The sequence below is a fragment of the Phoenix dactylifera genome, chromosome 8, assembly GCF_009389715.1.
Source record: "Phoenix dactylifera cultivar Barhee BC4 chromosome 8, palm_55x_up_171113_PBpolish2nd_filt_p, whole genome shotgun sequence".
In the NCBI taxonomy this organism is placed as follows: domain Eukaryota; kingdom Viridiplantae; phylum Streptophyta; class Magnoliopsida; order Arecales; family Arecaceae; genus Phoenix; species Phoenix dactylifera.
In genome coordinates, this window is record NC_052399.1 from 15955321 (window position 1) to 15974881 (window position 19561).

The following is a 19561-nucleotide window of genomic DNA, read 5'->3' on the forward strand; positions in this document are numbered from 1 at the left end:
CTTGGCAGCGGCCATCTGCCACCGGTTTCTATTGGGCTCAACTAGAGCAGCCGATCGCCAAGTCAACCAGCATCGTTGCACCGTTCATCCTGCGCCTAAAACATGTTGGTTTCCCTGGCAATACTATTATTGGAGTAATTTTTTTAATTGGGCTGTCAAAAAGGTCCAACGATCACTGGGTTTCCCACCTTTCCCCACACTTGCTTGGGCACTCACATCAGCGGAGAAAGTGGTTGCTTTCCCACGTAAGATAGTGGAATTCAGAGGCAAATCCTTGTTTTTTCCGGAACCCAGTTGAGCCCGGCTATCCATTTCAATGTTCGCCCCTCATCATCCCAAGGAGAATGGATGAGCCGAAATGCACATAATCCCAAAAGATGATGCAATGCAACGCAACATGCTGCCCTGCATCCAAGCCTAATGACATGTTGGGTCCACAGAAAACTCCAGGAGCATCAAAAACTTTTGACGACACCCTCATATATATAACTTTGTGATGTATGTACATACGTTAATTTTGATCGAATAATTTTTGAATAAAAGATAAATACGACCAAAATAGCAACATCACGCTATTAGTATCACTCGCGATCAGCACTCTTTCGTGGGTGAGCAAGGGCTTGACACGTGTTGACACGTGGCCGTTGAATTTTAGGTCGCCCAGCTGTCCAAGTTTCAAATCTTTTTCCTGAATTCTAGTCGACACGTATCTAGTTGGCCGGGATTTCATGGGGTAGTAACTCTCACATGTAACTACTTTTTTTTTTTTTTTTTCTTTTTTCTTCCTTTTCTTTTCTTCCAAGATAATGGCAGAAATGGCACCGTAACCATAACAACGTAGGACCCACACGTCTATATGGGTCCTCACATATTCTCTCCATTCAAGTTCCAACGTTACTAAAGATTCAAATCCATTCAAATCTATTCACAAACATCACGATCGGCTTGTAGTCAGTCTCATTGGATCTGTACTGCAGTGTCATCTAGTTCACATAGATTATAGCTTGGGTCCGTTTTGATACCATTTGTAACAACCCAAGATCTCATTCAAAATAACTAGCCGGAAGATACTATTTAAGTTTTTTTGATCTTGTATAAATATTTAAGATCTATTCAGTAAATAATCGATATGAAACTAAATACACGTGAGTCCTCGTAGTAACCACCATGAGACGGAGTTGGTAGGCGGCAGGAAGCTTTCTTGTACTATGGTTCGGCCACTTCGGTCCGAGTCGGTTCACAGTTCAAAATAAATCCAGTGTGGGAGCAATCACGGACTGAAAAATGGAATAGGGTGGTCGGCACTTGGGTTTTGAACTTCTTGAAGGAAGTGCCATTGTCCTGATCCTCTTCCTCTTTTTCTTAACTCCGCCGCCCCTCCAAGTGTTCAATTCTATCTACATCCAGCCACTTAAATATCACAAGGCAAATTAAATTAACCCGACTTCAAAACCCCGGAAAAGGAAGTTGGATAAAATGACAGAGGCCAGGCTACATCCTCTATATAAACTGGCGCCCCACCCCTTCCCCTAAAGCTATCTTCTTCACTCAGCTGAGATTAGTAGCCATGGTTTCGCTGGAAGTCATCCGGACCGCGGTCGGGATTCTTGGTGTGTCGAGTTGACTTTTTTTTTTTTTTTTGATATAGCAGTAGCCTGTTTCGTTTTCTGTTCAACTAGATGATGTTAAATATTCTTAGATGGTTTCCTGCTTGACTTCCCATCTTAAACCTCCACAATGATATAAGAGACCTTCGATGCGTTCATGTGTGTTGATTTATGTCCTTTTCATTTGTATCGACACTGTTTTTGGTTTCATCTCTTTACAAAAGTGAATGTCATGATGCCTTGCCCTCTAAAAATAAGCAAACAACATCTGTTTCCATTCGTTTCGGATTTAATCTAGTGACGCAGCTTGTTCTTTGTCGCACCATTTCGATGTATAAACTATCTATTGCTTTCTAAATAATTTGAAACTGATAGTTTTATCCTTTTTCTTACCTTTTTTTTTCTGTGTGCGCTGATGCAGGAAATGCAATTGCACTAGGGTTGTTCTTGTCCCCAGTGTAAGCATCGCTCTTTTTGGAAGTTGACACACTTGATAATTAGTCTTCAATATATACATGTGAGAAGTTTTTTATTGCAAGATTGATTTGGATTTCTGTTGTTGGATCACAGGCCAACTTTCATGAGAATACGGAAGAAGGGTTCGGTGGAGGAATTCTCTCCATTCCCTTACCTAGCCACCCTCCTCAACTGCATGATGTGGGTGGTGTATGGGCTGCCCATGGTGCACCCCCATAGCATCCTGGTCATAACCATTAATGGGTCAGGAGTTATCATAGAGCTCTCCTTCGTGCTCCTCTTCCTCCTCTACTCCCAGGGGAGCAAGAGATTCGTGGTGCTTGCGATGTTGTTCGGTGAGATCGCCTTCGTCGGCATCGTCACCCTGCTCGTTCTGATACTTGCCCACACATATGAGCGTCGCTCCTTGATCGTCGGCGTTGTCTGCGTCTTCTTGTGTGCCATGATGTATGCTTCTCCCTTGTCCGTCATGGTATGTGCATGCCCAAGACCAGCTCTCTTATTATATATGCTTGTCCTCGTAACCACCATCACCATGACCGTTATGAATCTTATGATATTATGATATGTTTCTATGTGATGAAAATAACATGCCAGTTTGATATGATGCCTTGCATGCTCGCATCAAGAATAACTTGTCATCATGAATGCTACGTGTCCATGTGCATGTATGGAAAGCTTGGATGAGTTGGCATACATGCAGATCTTGGAATGTGGCGAGTGCTATGTGTGGGATGATGTATGTATGTGCATTTACATGGCTCTCGATTCTGGTTGGCAGAAAATGGTGATAAAGACAAGGAGCGTGGAGTTCATGCCTCTCTTTCTCTCACTAGCTTCTTTCTTCAACGGCACTTGCTGGACTGCCTATGCTCTCATCCGTTTCGACCCATACATCACTGTAAGACTCTCTCTCTCTCTCTCTCCATACGTCACTGTAAGACTCTCTCTCTCTCTCTCTCTCTCGGGGTCCAATCTTCCACGACAAATTTGGAGCGGCCTACGTGTCAATGGAGCTTAAATGCTACGAGTAAAGTCATTAAGGAAGTTACGAATAAGGTCATTAATAAAGTTGAAACGGGTCATGCCAGGTCTTGCATGGCATCATGAGTTTGTTTTGATGCAGCATTGATGTCAGGGTCAATTTGCATTTGGATTTATTCTAGTTCCACTCAGGCCCAAATCGTGTCGTCTCTCAGCTCGGAATTATACCATGCATCCGCCAGAGCAAACATCCTTCGCCTTGTTAGAGGTTTTGAGACAGATTAATATTCTTGATGGTGTGGATATTAATTCCATCTCCAAGACTGAGGTGAACTAGCTTTGTTGCACCTTCGAAAGAACCATTCTTATCTTAGAGTGCTGATACATCGTGCCCAGTCCCATCCCTGAACCATTTTTCTGTTTGGCGATGGGAACTGGCTCGATATTTCTTATATATCTTGAAGTTGAAGATCAGAATATTTCTGTAATCAAAATATATGGTACATTTTCGCTAGCTTCTGTAACTCCAGCCTACATCTCTCTTGGATTCATTTCCGACTTACAGAAATCAAGCAAGTATCAAAATTGAATGAGTTTTCCTATAATTTAAGATATAAGAAATGATATATAAGAGCTAATGCATTCTGATGAATCTCGCCCGTCTTGAAGTTGAACTCGTTTGCTCGGCAGATTCCAAACGCCCTCGGAGTAATATTTGCGGTGGCACAACTGGTATTGCACGTCATGTACCGCAAGTCGACCAAGGAACAGCTGGAGGCGAATAAGAAGGCCGCGGCCGCTGAGATGGGATTGGCCGAGGTGGTGGTGGTGAAGGGAGAGACGAACAAGATCGGCAATGCACCTCCTAATGGCCACTAATAAGGTGAAGTGCGTGAGATGCCATGAGAGCTCCACGCCACTCTAATGGTATAAAACCCTTCCCGAAGGGCTTAGGGATTTCTCCGTTGCCTTTCAATATGTCAATTGCAGGTATCATGTTGAGTTGGTATCCATGTCTGGGACTCTTGCAAGATTTCATGATTTCATGTATGTTCTCCATCTTTCATCAAGAAAATTGTTTGCTCTTTGTTTTCCAGCCAACCAACCATAGCAAGAGGTTTGGTTTACATCTAGTTTAGGTCGATCGGGTTCTCTCGGGTCTTGGCCTGCGAGTCAGTCTTCATCCAACCAAGCTGGATAACCGAATCCAAATCTGATTGTCATCAAATGGATGTGATGTGTCCGCATCTGCCATCGAGAAAATAAGAATGATGTACATTTGGGTAATACACACATGATAATTATCATCGATATAAAAAATGTTCCCTTTTTTTTTTTGTTGCTTAAGCGGGTGATTCATACCACTCGGGTACGAACACACCCAACATAATTAGAGAACAAAATATCACAGAGTGCTCTAGGCAACTCTCCCTCCTTAGTCCATGGCATACTCCTAGAGTGGCTAGTTGCGTAAGCAGCCACCCAATTCGTGGCTTTATTGGCCTCTTTAAACAAATGTTTGGCCTGGAAAGCCTCCCTATCCCTACCCATAGCCCATATGTTTCGAATCAGGGAGTGGCTCGCCCCAGTTCCGCTTGGCCCCCCCTAGATCCATTCTATTACTGTGGCCGAGTCTCCCTCCATCATAATGGAGCTGGCCTGCAGGACATTTCGTGCATATCAAAGACTGACCCATGCGGCTTGCAGTTCAGCACCAGGGATCGAGATATCAGATAGCTGACAACTGCTGGTCGCCACTACTCTCGACCTAGAGTCCCTGATGACAAAATCCGCACCCCACTGCTCCCTCCGTCGAAAACAGATCCATTGAAATTAACTTTGAGGAAGCTCAAGGGTGGGGTTCCCAGGTGAAGAACATCACACGTGGCGCTATCTGAGCTAAGTGGGAGTCGCAGATGTCCGGAGCTATCAAAAGCCCTCCTGTAGAGGTACCGTGACTGAGCGCCGTTGCCTGTACCCGAGCCCGTTCCACCGCAAACCTCGAGGATGAACTGTGTTCATAAAAAATCCAAGCATTTCTAGCCAGTCAGATCTGGTAAGTAGTGCAGGTGGCTCCAGTGGCCACGTGGCACTGCTGAAGATTGCCTGACCAATGCCGGATAACATGAACGAACTGATTTCTTTGACTCCAAGCCCCTTGTGGGAGCCCTGAAAGCCACCATGTTCTCTTTGCCCACGCACATTGGAACAACATGTGGTCTACCGCCTCGTCGTCCCCACACATCAGACACTGAGAGGTATCCTCGCCCCACATCTGCTTAGTATACTACTTTCGTCGGAAGGTGGTCCAGACCACCAATAAAAATGTTCTTGGCCAAAACTATTCTTCAAACACAATAGCTTACTATTATGAGCTTGTCTACAATAAAGTTGGCAATGAGCCATCAGCAACTATTTGCAAAAAAATTCACAAGTCAGGCCATCGAATATCTGAAATATGATGGTGATGAAGGCGCTGTGATGAGTTTAGGTCTGAATTAGAGAAAATCTGGACACATAGTTACCACACCATAAAAGAAGACGAGAAATATGCACTTCAATTTCAGAGGAAACATATATCGCATAAGTTCATATTCTATAGAGGTAATCTATCCGGATCCCCTTTCATTCGAGGTTAAGCTAAAAAGATGTATCTTGCAATAGTTTGCAAATTCATCGATCGCAAGCTATCGTATGGAAAGTTGTGCCATGTACAATACGATGTCAACACGGTTAGGATCGGCCCATATTATTTCATGCTGCTTTTAAATAGCATGCAAGCTTGAAAGAAAATGTAATAGCCAGTTGATGTGTAACAATTAGAATAATCAATGCAATCCGCATCTAAACTAAATATGCAAATCTCAAACTTCACTATGCATTATGCTCATCCCCCGCAACTAAAATTTTCAATTTCCAGCTCCCTTTACACCTCAACTCTACTCCATTTTATAAACCATGCTGATGTTTATAATTTATACTCACTTGCAGAGTAGAATATATCTTAGCAGCTGCACTGTTCCTCTATCCGGGAGCAAGTCTTGGACTCAAAGTCCTTAGGACATGTTTCCCAAATGTATGACTGATCAAAATTCTAATTTGTTGGTACTCTCAAAAGAAGTACGGAGAGAGAGAGAGAGTGTGTGTGTTGGAGAATAGGGAAGGTGCCAAACTAGTTTCTTGTTATTTTCTGGGGATCCAACTACTCTCAATCAGTTGGATCCAGGAGGGGCTGAGGGGTGAGGGTATAGACTATCTCTTGGTTCGGAATATAGGGGTGATGTGCTGGGTTGGGGTGGCCGTCCAAACCAAACATATATTCAGAGAAGCCAATGGAGCGGCCGATTGGGTGGCTGCCTTTGCGGCTCATCATTCAGGGTACACCCTTTGGATGGAGGAGGGGGAGCTGCCACTGGCACTCCGTGAGTTAGTGTTTTTTTGACTTTATTGAGTGTACTCGTACACGTATTGTATGAAACCCGTTTTTAGCGCGAAAAAAAAAAAAAACAACTACTCTCTCAAGAGAATTAGGGCAGGGTTAACATGAAAACGGGCCGGGCCGGCCCGTTAGGCCCAGTAATACAATTAAGGCCAACACCCCTGGAGTTCTAGTCATTTAACACGGGCTGGATTAGCGTCTAGCGAGCTTGAGATATCCTCCTTGCTTTCGCGAAGGAAACCCCCTGACGCCGGACTCGAGCTCCCGCGAAATACGATGGCCGCTTCTCTCCTCCATCTCCCCTCCCCTGCACTCTCGCTACGGAGGTACGCTTTTATAATTCTTTCTTCCAGGGTTTTCACATCTATCTAGCCTGCTCACGATCTGTTCGATGGCCGGGGGGCTGACGAATAGCTGTGTACCGCACACTGCTAACAATCTGTTTGTTGAAACGTCGACTTGATAACAATACGCCAATCTCTTGTGCAAACTATGGTGACAGTGTTGCAGTTTTTCCAAGAAAATTTGAGTTCAATTCCGACGTCATTGCGAGGCCTGGATTGCTGTGCTTTTCTACGAAAGGGTTCTTGAAGCTACGCTATGCTCTTGAAGAAGATTATCTTTCCTGCGGTCTCGAGAATTTACCGAGGTGGGAAATGTAGCTACTTTGAAATTTGTTCTACATGGATGTCACGCACAAATAAATATATTGTGGCGGCCTTTGCATATTAGAAGCACAAGCTTCCTGATTTCTTGTAATATGCTTGTTATTTTTACAAGAAAAAAAGGGGATTATCAAATGAAATAGCATCCCCCACCCCCTGATTTAACTTTTAGATCGAGGATTTCTACTTAAATAACCATCTACTCGTTAAAACAAGATCTTTGCTCGAAAGAGAAGTTCTTTGTAAGTCAGGAGTTCATTTAAGGGTTTCTCTAATTCTAGAGATATTATAGTTAGTTTTTTAATGAATCATTTAAAATTTTTCTATGTTGATTCATGATTGCCTTCATTTGTCCTATGTGATGTAACAGTTCCATTCACATATATTTTGAATTGGGACTAACAAGTACTCCGCAAATTAATTGTTAGCAGTTCAAAGATGCTTGATAGGAAAAATGTTAACATGGATGATATGGAGGACTTTGAGAGACAGATTCAAGATTTCTTTATTGAAGTCAGAACGAAGATTGAAATGGGAAATAAAGAGGATGCCATAGACTTACTTCAAGCAAATTATGAAGTAGTGAAGGAGCAGATCGACGATGGGGCTAAAGGCATAGAGCAAGCTGCTATTCTAGATGTTATAGCTTTGGGATACATAGGTGTCGGCAACCTTAAGTTTGTTGAGCATCTACTTGATATGGTAACTTTATTGACTCTGGATTGTGTATGGTTCAAAGCTGTTCTTCATAAGCAGTTTGAGATAGATTCTCTTATTAAGAAACTAAAAAGTATAAAAACATGCAGATTAACAACTCACACTTGTAATGCATGTGATTTGCATATGACTACGCATACATGTACCTAATAATTTGAGAGGGAGAGAACTCAAAGTGTCATATATGTCAGGCTCTAAAATTTTCTAGGATAGCTATGATGCATTAGTTTTTCATATATCTTAAAACATACCAAACATTACAAATTGTACACTGGAAAAGCCATCTCTTCAAAACCAGCATAATTCATTTAAACATCATTTTATTACTTGGATTTTGAAGATTTCTGTCATTCCAGATATACTCTATTTGATGGTATTTCTTATTTTTTATGCAATGCTGATATATTTCTACGTGTTTTTGTGATTAACAGTTGAATGACATAGTGGGTGCTCTGCATGATGGCTACCCACTAGTGGATTCAATACTAATACATATGGGAAGTATGTTCACAACTTTGGGGAAGTTTGAGGATGCTATTCTCGTATACCAAAGAGGCCTCAAAATTCTTGAGAGAGAGTTTGGTAAGTACAGATTTTGTAACTGTTTCGGTAACATATTGCACAGTGATTTTTAGCATATGATAGTTTATATATTTGCAGTGGAGCATGAGGTGCTTTTACGGTCTTAGTTGCTAGTGTAGAAATATAGGTACCATTTTGGTTGTGATTTAACCATAGGAGATCCTACTAAATATGTCCCAATGTGCTGAACAGCTAGCAATATATATCGGCCAATCAGGACAATTGTTTTGAATTTATAGCCCAGTTTCTAAGGATATGCTATTTGTTTAACTATGTTATATGGAGATTTCTATGTTGTTTATGTATTTGGATACAGTGACAAGATTTAAGAATCTTTGAATCTCACACAATAAAATTTGGCACCAATAGCTATATGGAATGAGAAAATAACAAGTGAGGAACACTACTATGAGGCCTGCTGGAAATATAATATTAAGCCTTTGAATTCAGTATATTTTGTTCAACTGTTAAAATCTGTCCCTTAGAATTTTGCAGGAAATCCAAGAGTATATAGAACTTTGGGACTGATCTAACAAGACTATATTCACTTCACCATAACATGAATTAGGAGATAAATGAATAAATGATTTTCATTAGAAGTTCAACAATTCAATCAAGTTTAACACAATTTAACAATTATTTCATAGAAATTGCTACAAGCATTCTATATCTCCACTCTACTCCTCCATCAATGCAGCTGCTGCCACTTAGACCTATGCCAACACATTATAATTACTCATAAAGGAAGCTTGGAATGAGGATATGCAGCAGGTCGTTGACTGTAATGGTGGAGAAGGTTGAATGGATAAGTGAAAGACAGGAGGTGGTGGATGAAATGGAGGGAAGAGCAGGTCTGGTGCTGACTTGGAGGTGGTGGAGATGAAGAGGAGAAAAAAAAGTAAAGGGCAACAGTGATTGTCAAGGAATGAAAATAGCTATGTCAACACTATGAGAATAAAGAAGGACAATAATGATAGATAGGAATATAAAAAATGGTTTTGGGGCTCATGGCATCCAAATGGTAGTATTCTTTTTTTTTCATGGTTATTTTTGGGGGAATTTGGGAAGCAGGGCTGGGGAAGGGGCTGCGGCTGCAGGGATGGTAGATAAAGGTCAGCTTGCACATTTATAACATATCAGTTCATGTTGAGTTGGATGTCTTGATGCATGATTTTGGAAACAAAGGCAAATAGTTTTGGCACGTACATTATGACATGTAAAACTAAATTATCATAATGCTTTCATGTGTCTACTTTCTAGCACTCCATGGTGAAATTGATTAAAGCAAGATTTGTTGTACCAATCAGTACCGTACCATACCGGTATGCAGTCTTGTACCGCACTGACACTTGGGATACCATGCTGTCTCACTGTATCGCATACCGACACTGTAATAGGATGGTACTAGGACGGGATCCGGTACCGAGACGGTGAACCTTGGATTGAAGTATGCATGCAACATAGTTTCCCAAAAAGCAAGCGCCATAGACATGCCATAGTTAATTGACTTCCCATCTAGTTTGTTGCATTATTTCTTCCATATTTTTTCAATAATTTTACATAATACAAGTCATATAAAGAATTATATTCATTATAATTCATTATATTTGTGCATGTTTATAAGATATGGTGTTGATTTAGGCTGACTATCTCTTGTTGTGTAACATAAAATACCAAGCGTTAAGGATGATGCTTACAGATCAAGCCATTCATTTAAATTTGTTATTTTCATTTCTTTGTTAAAAAGAGTGTCTAATACAGCAAAATTTTGTAGGAAAGAACAGTCCTTTTCTCATAACACCACTTATGGGAATGGCAAAAGTCTTAAGGTTAATTGGAAGGGTCACTAAAGCCATAACAATTTATCACCGGGCTGTTTATATTTCGGAGAAGAACAGAGGAGCAGAAAGTGAGGAGCTTGTGATACCTTTATTTGCCCTTGGCAATCTTTTTATCAGCGAAGGAAAGGCAACAGATGCTGAAACATGCTTTAGCAGGTAATATAATCTGTCAGCATATTTTCAGACCATTAACAAGCCTCAAATTGATGTACTTGGCTAATTTTGTGAAAGGTATAATATGTTTTTATTTGGGTTCCATTAATCACAAACGAGTATTAATATATGCTTTACATATATCATTTCCTTTTAGTCTACAATTTTTGCTTCTATTTATTGTTTTTACAATCTTCTAGTGTCATTCTCCATTGATAGGTCTTCGAATATTTTTCTTTTGCAGTTCTTACTGCAAGCCACTCTTTTTGCCTGCGCGGTTACAAAAAATGATGTTCTCCATTGCAAAACTATCAATGCTGATACACCTAATTATTTGTAGTCCTACTTTTATTATGATATGTTTGGTCTTCTGATAGGTCGCCTATGAGCTTGCTTTAACTCAGTCAAGCACCTAAGCCAGCTCCATCATCAACTATGACTCCATAGCGTGAAAAGAGAATTTACGAAAAGAATCTCTTCTAGATAAATAGAGTATCATTATAATTTGTCAGTTCTCACTTTAGTACTTAGAAGCACATTGCAGTTTTTTTTTAAAAAAAAATCTCTTTGCATTTGCAATTCTTCTCTCATTGATTAGCCAAATAATATCTTCACATAGCATACACCATAGCAACTTCAATAAATCAGCAGGAAGACATTCATGATGGTGAGAGTAAATACTGGATTTGCTTATGGATGGTGCTCAGGTGGGCTAGGGCCTAAAATTAACATCTAAAGAGTGAGTATATGCAGATTTATTGTGAGCATGCACAAAAGTTTTGCAATGACAATCAGTATTCGTGCTTATGTTTTTGGCAGCTTGACTGGAAAATACAAATGGATAAATATAGATGATTGTTTCTAGAAACTTAAGTTTAGTGGATGATGCAAATATCTGCTTTGAAAGAAAAGAAAGAACGAAAAAAAATGCTAACAGATGCTTCTTATGTTGAAGGATATGGCCTTGGATAGGAATGGGTGTAAAAACATTTTCTGTGGAGATGGTAGATCAACGCATTATTGTAGCTGGGGTCTTTAGTATGTATTACAATTGAAAAGCATTTTGATTGTGAAAAATTTGAAGTTCATGATTAGTTGTACCCCCATTGACAGACACTATGCATGGGGCATTGTCACAGTTTGTAGCTTTAGATGATCAATTTATCATGTTCTCCACTTGTCAGATGGAGAATCAATAATGATTCACCTAATAAGTCGGTCCTCTTTTAGACCCTTCCAAGGCTGAAGAAGGAAGTCCAAGGAACTTTCCTACATTGTGAAGCATGGTTTCCTACCATAAAAATCTCACACTGCAGAGCAAGGGCTGGCAGAATATTTTCCTCCTAAAATTTCTATACAAGCAAGTGGCTTCCAGTTGAGAGATCTCTAATTTTGGCTACCTGTAGTAGCAAATAATGGTTCTGAATTTATACATCTTTCTGGTTTGAGCGGATAATTAGAAGTCACTGCTCTTTGTACATTCATCATATCAATTTCTTTGTCATGCACTTCATTCTGTGCTTTTTTTTTTAAATTTAGAAGTGATCTTTTTTTTTTTACTCTTCTATTTTCAAGGATTTTATGCATATATAAAAAAGTATATGGAGAAAATGATGGAAGGACTGGAATGGCTATGTGTTCTTTGGCACATGCTCTTTGTGCAAAAGGTAACTTCTGCCATGCTCTGTGCTGCAACAGTAGGCAAATTTAGAACTTTTCTTTACAGTCAACAGAATCTTCTATATGAGGAATTTTAGGGAGAATTATTTTTGACAGCTTCTGCTACATATTGCCTAAGAACTCTTAATTTTACAGGAAGCGTGCAGGAAGCTATTCATATGTATAAAAGAGGTCTTCAAGTTGTAAGGGATTCTAAGTTAATGAATTTAGATGATGATGTTCTAGAAAAAATGAGGATTGATTTGGCAGAGTTGCTCCATGTTACTGGAAGGTAAATTTTACAGCTCCATGTTACATTAGATTAAGTGCAGTATGTAGGAAATCAATGACAGTATAGTTATTAATAGAATATAATCCTGTCAATGTATTCTATACTCTATTACAGCATATGCCTGGATAGTTTTTATTTACGAATTTCTACAGGGATTAATTTGTTTTTTTATGATGCTGTTCATTGATTTGTCCTGTATGCATTTGGCCTACAGTGCCCTTGTTTTACATATTTGTTTTCAGATATAATGTGTTTTCTGGTCAGTTTTGTGAATCCATCGTCGAAGCATCTCAACTTGTTTTAAATTCCTGAACCATAAACTCATGAATTGAAGGGGCAGGCTGAATAATTACATTTTAGAAAAAAGAGATCAGGAGGCTTCTTGCATGTCTCATGGTTAATTTGTTTCCTTCTCTGCATATCTCATGATATTGGAACAACTGATCATAATTATAACTGCCAAGGGTTATGAAAAGATTTATGAATATGTTAGCATGTTTCGTAATTAACACATAATTTGCAGAGATGTTGGTTTTACTTTAGGAGATTTAGATATCAAGAAAGTTCTGTGTTATTATATGCATTTATGTACTCACGTAAAGCAAACTTCGTCCAAAGAAATGAATTCGGCTTATGTGTTATTGCTTGGACGTTGGAGTGTCTTGTAGCACAAATTTAAAATTTCTCCTTGATTTAGTTGCTTTGGGAAAAAAAATTAGTATTGAAAAATAAATCATGTTTTCAAGAATAATGAAAAATTCTAGTGATGGCAAGTAAGGTCATTAGCAACTGAAAGAGGAGGCCAAACAATTTTGTTATATTGTAAACTTAACCCTTGTCAACTCAAATTCTGACTAGAAATCTGAATTATGATATTATTTCAAAGGACTATAAAAATGTTAGGAACAGGTTTATGCAGATGCAGATACATCGGATCTGCTGCAGATTCCAGTGAAGAATAGCACCAGAGCAGATTCTTGAAAGTGTTTTACCCCATTCCACCTAGCTCCTCTTTATCTGCAAAGTAATCAGCCTTGACCATATAAATATAGCTAAACATCATGTTTTTCTCCTGATTTTTCTTGCACAGTTTGTCAGAAAAAAAAACTAAAAGAAGAGACTGAACAATCTGCAGGTTGGCTGGTGCTATCCCTTTTTTCCTCACTTAGTTGATTCCGGTAAGCCGGTAACGGACCCTATAGGATTTCTTATCCACACGAGATCAAAGTAGCAAAGCAAAACTAAAACTAGAAGAACAAAATAAACCAGAAGCAAATTTAAACTAATAACTAGAAGCTAAAGCTTTAGGGCCAAGAGATTAAGAACTAAACCTAAGCTAAGGATACCTGGAAGGCCTCCCATCTCCTCTTCCTGTTGGACCTTCAGTCTTGCACCTCCGGTCTTCGCATGGTCTCAACAGAGGAACTCTGGCCTCTCACCAAAGCCTCCTCCCAAATCATAACCTCGTACCACAGGGTCTCAAGTAGTTTCTCACCACTCAAGAATTTGAGAAGAATTTCAAGAGAAAATATTACTAATGCTCTGATGATTGATTTGAGTGCATGGGGGGGAGGGCTATTTATAGGTTGAAGTCCATTTACATCAAAGAAAACTTTTGGGAGCCTCCTGGAACTTGACTAGAAATCAGGAACTAAAGTCCTAAGTCATCTCAACAAAGAAAACTCGATAAAAGAGAGCTTCTCGAACAATTTTTCTTCTGATAATGAGAAGGTTGCTGTCGGAAGACTTTGGATGACAATCTGTCAACTATCTGATACCTTCTAATTGCAAACAGCCTACCATCGATCTTCTGTTCTTCATCTTCGACTCGGGCTTGGCTTCTGAATTTGGTGATAAGTGCTCCATCCAATGGTTTCAGATGGCATGGATGTCTGTGCTTGTGTTGTAGCCCTTCTGGTAGCCTTCTAGAAGAAAACCTTCCGATGGTGATATGGGTGCCATCCAATTCTTCCGACGGTGAGATGTCCACTGTCAGTTCATATTGATGGCCTATAGGCTTCCGTTGGATCATTCTAGGCATGCTTAGGTCTGGTATGACTCTGAGGGTCAGGAGTTGCTGTCTTGAGTGCTTCATGTGCCTTTCGTTTGCATTGCTAGTGTTCTAAAAATCACTAATATAATTGAAAAGGATCATTTTGTTTTGTATGGCAAACAATGGACCCAATTACATGAACAGAACTTGCCCAAGGTTCACAGTTAACTTATTTAAGGCCTGATAGGTTACTTTGATGATTGATTCTGCAAAATGATGACAGGCAGACCCATCCCTACATTTATGTTAGGAATCAAAGAATTGAGCTAAGTTAGCGATCATTCATTGGAGGTACTAAAAAATGCACAAGGCAACAGAATAGTGAATGGAGCAAGGTGCATTAGCAACCTGATTGACCACACAGTTAAATGTTGACAACCTATCTTTTTAACCACTTTGGTTTAACCCTTTAACATATTCAGATATTTGAATTGTCTGTATTTTACAATCAGATAGCTTGGATCTACATCAGTTACAAGCTCAGCATGTTTTGGAGTTTCTTCCCCAATCAAAAATTTTAACATGCATAATGCCAATCTCTCCCCCGTTTTTCTTGTTTGAAAATTGTACAGATCATGCAAAATTCTGTGGTCAAAGGTTTGGTCTTCTGAACAAAATTATAGTGGAAAAACTCTTTTGTACGTTAAATTCTTTAGATCAGCATTATATTTTGGAATTACACGTTAGCAAAATGTTCGCATCTTCAGTACATGTTGAGTAGGAATTTCATGTCTGTTTCCAATTCAATTTTAGTGTTATCTGTGCTTGACATTAAGGTGGTCGAGCTTTTTAAACATTTCTAGGTTTGCTTGGTTTTGTCTTTCCTCAGGGAACAGGAGGGCAGAGAGCTACTTGAGGAATGTTTGCTGATCACTGAAAGGTACAAGGGGATCGAGCATCCTAGTTCAGTGATTCACCTACTGAATCTTGCAACCTCACATTCTCGTTCAAAAAATTTTGTTGAGGCAGAGCGCTTGCTAAGGACATGTTTGCATATCATGTCAAAAACAGTGGGCCCAAATGATCTGTCCATCACTGCCCCAATGTTACACCTGGCAGTTGCATTATACCATTTAAAACGAGATGAAGAAGCTGAAAGTCTTGCTATTGAAGCGTTGCACATCCGTGAAAATGCATATGGAAAAGAATCTCTTCCAGTAGGTTTGTTTCATTTATACTTGATAACTGGAAAACTTAATGAAGAAACTTGTAGGGTCTACTTGTTCGCAGAGTAATGAGCACAATCACATTCATGCCATATAACTGAAAATCCTCCATGACTCCCTTATTTTGATGCCTAATGGAGAAGCAATACATTTTGCAACTTAGACTATCTGCTAGTGGGAAATGATTGATATGCTGTTATACAGAATATATTTCAAATTTAAAAATGTATTTGTTTTGTTTCTCTCATAAAAAAATGCCTTGAGAGTCGGAATAGATATTTTTCTGAATAAAAGAGGAAGTAGCTGTCTGTGTACATTTCCATTAGAAGGGAAGCGCCATGATTTAGCATATCTAATCTTAATCATTCTGACATTAAAATCAAGGAATCACTTGCATTTGCTTGTGCTGATGCTGTGAATAGAACCTTTCGCCAGTAAATTTGGAAGTGAAACTATATCTGTTTTCAACACCAAAATATAGCTTCTATTGTTGAATTAGATAAGTAACTGAAAAGCCTGGACTACCAGAAATTTTTACATGAGTTTTTGAATCCTTGTTCTTCATAAATATGTGTTACTTGATCAAATTGTAAGTAAATGATCACTGCAGATTGCCTTTTTTTTCCCGAAGATGCATTTCTAAGGAAGTTGGAAAAAGAAAAGGTCAATGACATAAATATTTTTTAGAATAGTGCATGGAAAAAAGCTATTTCAAGTTTGCTACAAGTTGCACTGTAGAACTTACAACTGACAATGCAGAGATGTCCAGCCATTTTGGCCTATTTAGCATGATGCCAAAATGGCATCTGGATAGCACATAATCAAAATTATGGACCCATATCAGCCTGATCGGTAGTTGTTAAAATTAGTACTTCCTGGTGATTTATGCTCATTATGCATTTCTTCATCAACAGGTGAAGCCCTTGATTGCCTAGTTTCAATTCAGACAAGATTAAGGAGGGATGACAGTGACATATTGGCCATTTTGAAAAGAATTTTGAGCATGCAGGAGAAAGAGATGGGTTATGAAAATGAAGAGGTGATAACGACCCTTAAAAAGGTTGTCTACTATCTGGATAAAATGGGGAAAAAAGAAGAGAAGTTGCATCTTCAGAGGAGACTGTCCTTGCTCTGCGCCAAATACAAGCATAAGGTTCCTGTTTGAGAGGTGTGCTACAATGGTATAATGATTTATTAAAGCTTTCCTATTTTGCAGAAGTCTGTAACTAAACCAACAGTTTGTTGCAGATTGCCGAGGTCTGGATTCTTGCATACTGGATGTGGTCTTTAAGAGCTAGAAGAGTAACCTGCTCATGCCTATGCCACAGCGTTTGACATGCTGATTGGACATCAGGTCCAGGTTCTATGCAGGTCTGTGAAGCAGCTGCTATATAGTAGCCGGCCATGCAACAACCCTTTTGACATAATAGTGCTGTATCAGTGATGGTCCAAACTACAGATCATTAGTTAAACTGGGAACTCCATCATCATGGATATGGGTTCTTGAGTTCCATAGACATTGTTGAGCCATATAAGCCAGGTGATTGCTTCTTTCTTTGTGGAATGCAGGCCTTTGTGACCTCAACCGAAATTTCACGCATAAGTTGTCCATGTATTTATCTTGTAAATGTCAGTCTTGAGTAATATCATTCTGTTCAGCTTTCATAGGATATGTTGATTTCTGTGCACTCGAGTGCAGTATCTCATCTCGTTGCCATCCTGAGAATAAATGCTTTGCATGCATAGAAAGATGATGTTCAATGTGAGGGGCCAGACAACCCTCTTGCATCATCCTACTACAGGGAGGAAAACAAAGGACCATCCGAAGAGCTCGGAACAGCTGGATATAAATCATTTGATGAAATGTTTGAGTCTCCCAAAGCTACAATACCAAAATTATACTTATGGAAAAGGAAGAGATTGTTTATCTGATAGTACAGCTTTTGTTTGGGCATAAGTAAAGGAACCGAAGATCATCATTTGATATCAAGGTAATATCTTCGCATCGAAAAAAAAGACATCAAGGCTTATCACCTCAGAAACAAAGCGTGAACTGTCCTCATTTCTCATATTTCCTTTACCTGCAACTGAACATTACGCCTGATACAAGAATGTTGCTGCATCTAAAACTTTAATTACATGCGCCGTCCATGACTGATGAACAATGTCAGCTAAAAAGAAAAAAAATTGTAAGCCATGATCCAGAAAAAGAGCTAGTTTCACATTTGTTGCCTCTTCAAATTTTAATATTACCAAATACCAAGAGAAATTTAAAAATTAGATCAAGGCCCCGAAGCAGTGAACAGAGGCCATGACACTCAAACACTTGGTATTTGCTAAACAAGAGGACTTAGAATTTTTAATTACCACTGTTAATTTTCCCTTTTTCATGTGTACTACTTAAGCGCCCACAATGACAAGTACATTAGTTAATTTTTTGTCCTTGGAAATCGACATAAATTTGGATCGAGGCTCAAATACCAAGTTTCAGTTTTGGTCTCGATTTTGGATTACCTAATCTGGGTTTCACCAATTTCGGTAAGTAGTTTTGTCTTCGACTTCTTCAATTTGACCAAACGTAATTAAAAAAAAAAATCAAAATATTAAAACATAAGGAAAATTAGGAATAAAAGAGTATAGCAAGTTAAGGAAAAAATTAGACATCATTTTACATTTTGTTATATTGTTTGGGGGCTTTGGTTCTATAGTTTCATGTTTTCATCTTGAAACAATACGATAATTTATTGCTTTCTAAAAGGCAAAAAATCATGTCATTTTTCAAATTGCTTAAGCATTCAATATCCTGTTATTATTTGAGGACAATCAGAACATCACATCCATGAGAACCATAATGTTTACATCTGAGATAAGCCAATTAATGTCCTAAGATCTGTACGTCTAAATTTATTTGAATGCAACACTGCAATTCTCAAAACTAAAAATATTTAAATTTAATTTTGAGAAAATGCTGGACGAAGCTTGAAGAAATGAAGAATAACAAAAAGAAAATGATGAGTTGCCCATATATTCAATAAACTTGGCCTCTTAAGGTTTGCCCAAAGGTCTTCTAATCTTGGATCCCTTACAGGTGAAACAGAAGAGAAACATTTTGCCTTCCACTTTGGAGTTCAGCCAAATCTGCAAACCATGAAGAGACCTCTCTCCAATGTAAAATTTATATAAGAGCTAGAATGACAGTTTAAGAAAATATTATTAGAAGTTTTATTATGTGCTGGAATTTCTTCCAACATTCCTCAGTTATACATTCTTGCTCTTCTCCTTAACCATTCTCTCTTCTTATCAATCTAATTACCTCTTCACTATTAAAATTCTAAATATTCTCATCACCACTAGATAGATCTGAATTTAAGGATACTTCAGCATTGATGCAAAAAATCACACTTAAGGAAAAAGAATAGAAGGAAAAAAGATAGATTAACAAAACAACAACAATAAGAATAACATAGGAACCAAATAAAAGGGTTTCTTAAATTATCTGAAACTCTAAATCATTATTTTACTTCTTGCTTCTCTATTAAAGTCATAATGATCCTAATTTCAACTATTGGATCTTGGTCAGAGATAAATAGGTATGAATTTGAGCATCCTTTTGTATTGATATAGAAATTTATATTCAAGGAAAAATAACAAGCAAAGAAGATAGAGAAATAAAAATAAAAAAATAACATAAAAATCAAAGAGTTTCTAAAATTAGTTGAAACTCCAAGAGCATTTACTATAATCTTTTTGTCAAATTAACCAGCATTGAACCAAATAGCTCCCTCCATGTTCCGGCAAAATAGAAGATTTACATGACCAAATTTTCCATCTGTTAAACCCCAAGACTTCATTAATCAAGGAAAAATGGAACCGATTGAGCTATAATTATTCCTATTACTCCGACAATGAATTGCTTCTAAATGAAA

At 38.6% G+C, this 19561-nt stretch overlaps 2 protein-coding genes across 5 annotated transcripts; both read left to right on the plus strand.

Annotated features, from left to right (window-relative positions):
- Nucleotides 1–1529: 1529 nt before the first annotated feature.
- Nucleotides 1530–4158, plus strand: LOC103702484 (bidirectional sugar transporter SWEET4-like). The gene is made up of 5 exons (XM_008784931.3): nt 1530–1610; nt 2029–2065; nt 2178–2556; nt 2866–2985; nt 3759–4158. Exons 1-5 carry the CDS (start codon nt 1568–1570, stop codon nt 3945–3947), a joined length of 768 nt encoding a protein of 255 aa, XP_008783153.2. The 5' UTR covers nt 1530–1567; the 3' UTR covers nt 3948–4158.
- A 2542-nt stretch (nt 4159–6700) lies between these two features.
- Nucleotides 6701–17625, plus strand: LOC103702485. 4 transcript variants are annotated; one of them, XR_003384755.2, is made up of 11 exons: nt 6701–6833; nt 6974–7156; nt 7604–7874; nt 8321–8471; nt 10246–10468; nt 12041–12132; nt 12281–12416; nt 15299–15630; nt 16550–16803; nt 16884–17175; nt 17295–17625. XR_003384755.2 is itself a non-coding variant. In XM_026802749.2 (10 exons), the coding sequence occupies exons 1-9, from the start codon at nt 6784–6786 to the stop codon at nt 16798–16800; spliced, it is 1689 nt and encodes a 562-aa protein (XP_026658550.2). In that variant the 5' UTR covers nt 6701–6783; the 3' UTR covers nt 16801–16803; nt 16884–17294. The 4 variants fall into 4 exon arrangements, 3 of the variants coding, with proteins under 3 accessions (XP_026658550.2, XP_026658551.2, XP_008783154.3); XM_026802749.2 differs by lacking the exon at nt 17295–17625 and having other exon boundaries at nt 16884–17294; XM_008784932.4 differs by lacking the exon at nt 17295–17625 and having other exon boundaries at nt 6706–6833; nt 7010–7156; nt 16884–17294.
- Nucleotides 17626–19561: the final 1936 nt, after the last annotated feature.

Excerpts from the sequence above, each read along its gene's own strand:
- LOC103702484 (XM_008784931.3), top strand. The coding sequence starts at position 1,568 with ATGGTTTCGCTGGAAGTCATCCGGACCGCGGTCGGGATTCTTG. Across the intron at positions 2,557-2,865 it reads CTTCTCCCTTGTCCGTCATG|AAAATGGTGATAAAGACAAG; the intron begins GTATGTGCATGC and ends TCTGGTTGGCAG. Across the intron at positions 2,986-3,758 it reads GTTTCGACCCATACATCACT|ATTCCAAACGCCCTCGGAGT; the intron begins GTAAGACTCTCT and ends TTTGCTCGGCAG.
- LOC103702485 (XM_026802749.2), top strand. The coding sequence starts at position 6,784 with ATGGCCGCTTCTCTCCTCCATCTCCCCTCCCCTGCACTCTCGCTACGG. Across the intron at positions 8,472-10,245 it reads AATTCTTGAGAGAGAGTTTG|GAAAGAACAGTCCTTTTCTC; the intron begins GTAAGTACAGAT and ends AAAATTTTGTAG. Across the intron at positions 15,631-16,549 it reads AAAAGAATCTCTTCCAGTAG|GTGAAGCCCTTGATTGCCTA; the intron begins GTTTGTTTCATT and ends CTTCATCAACAG.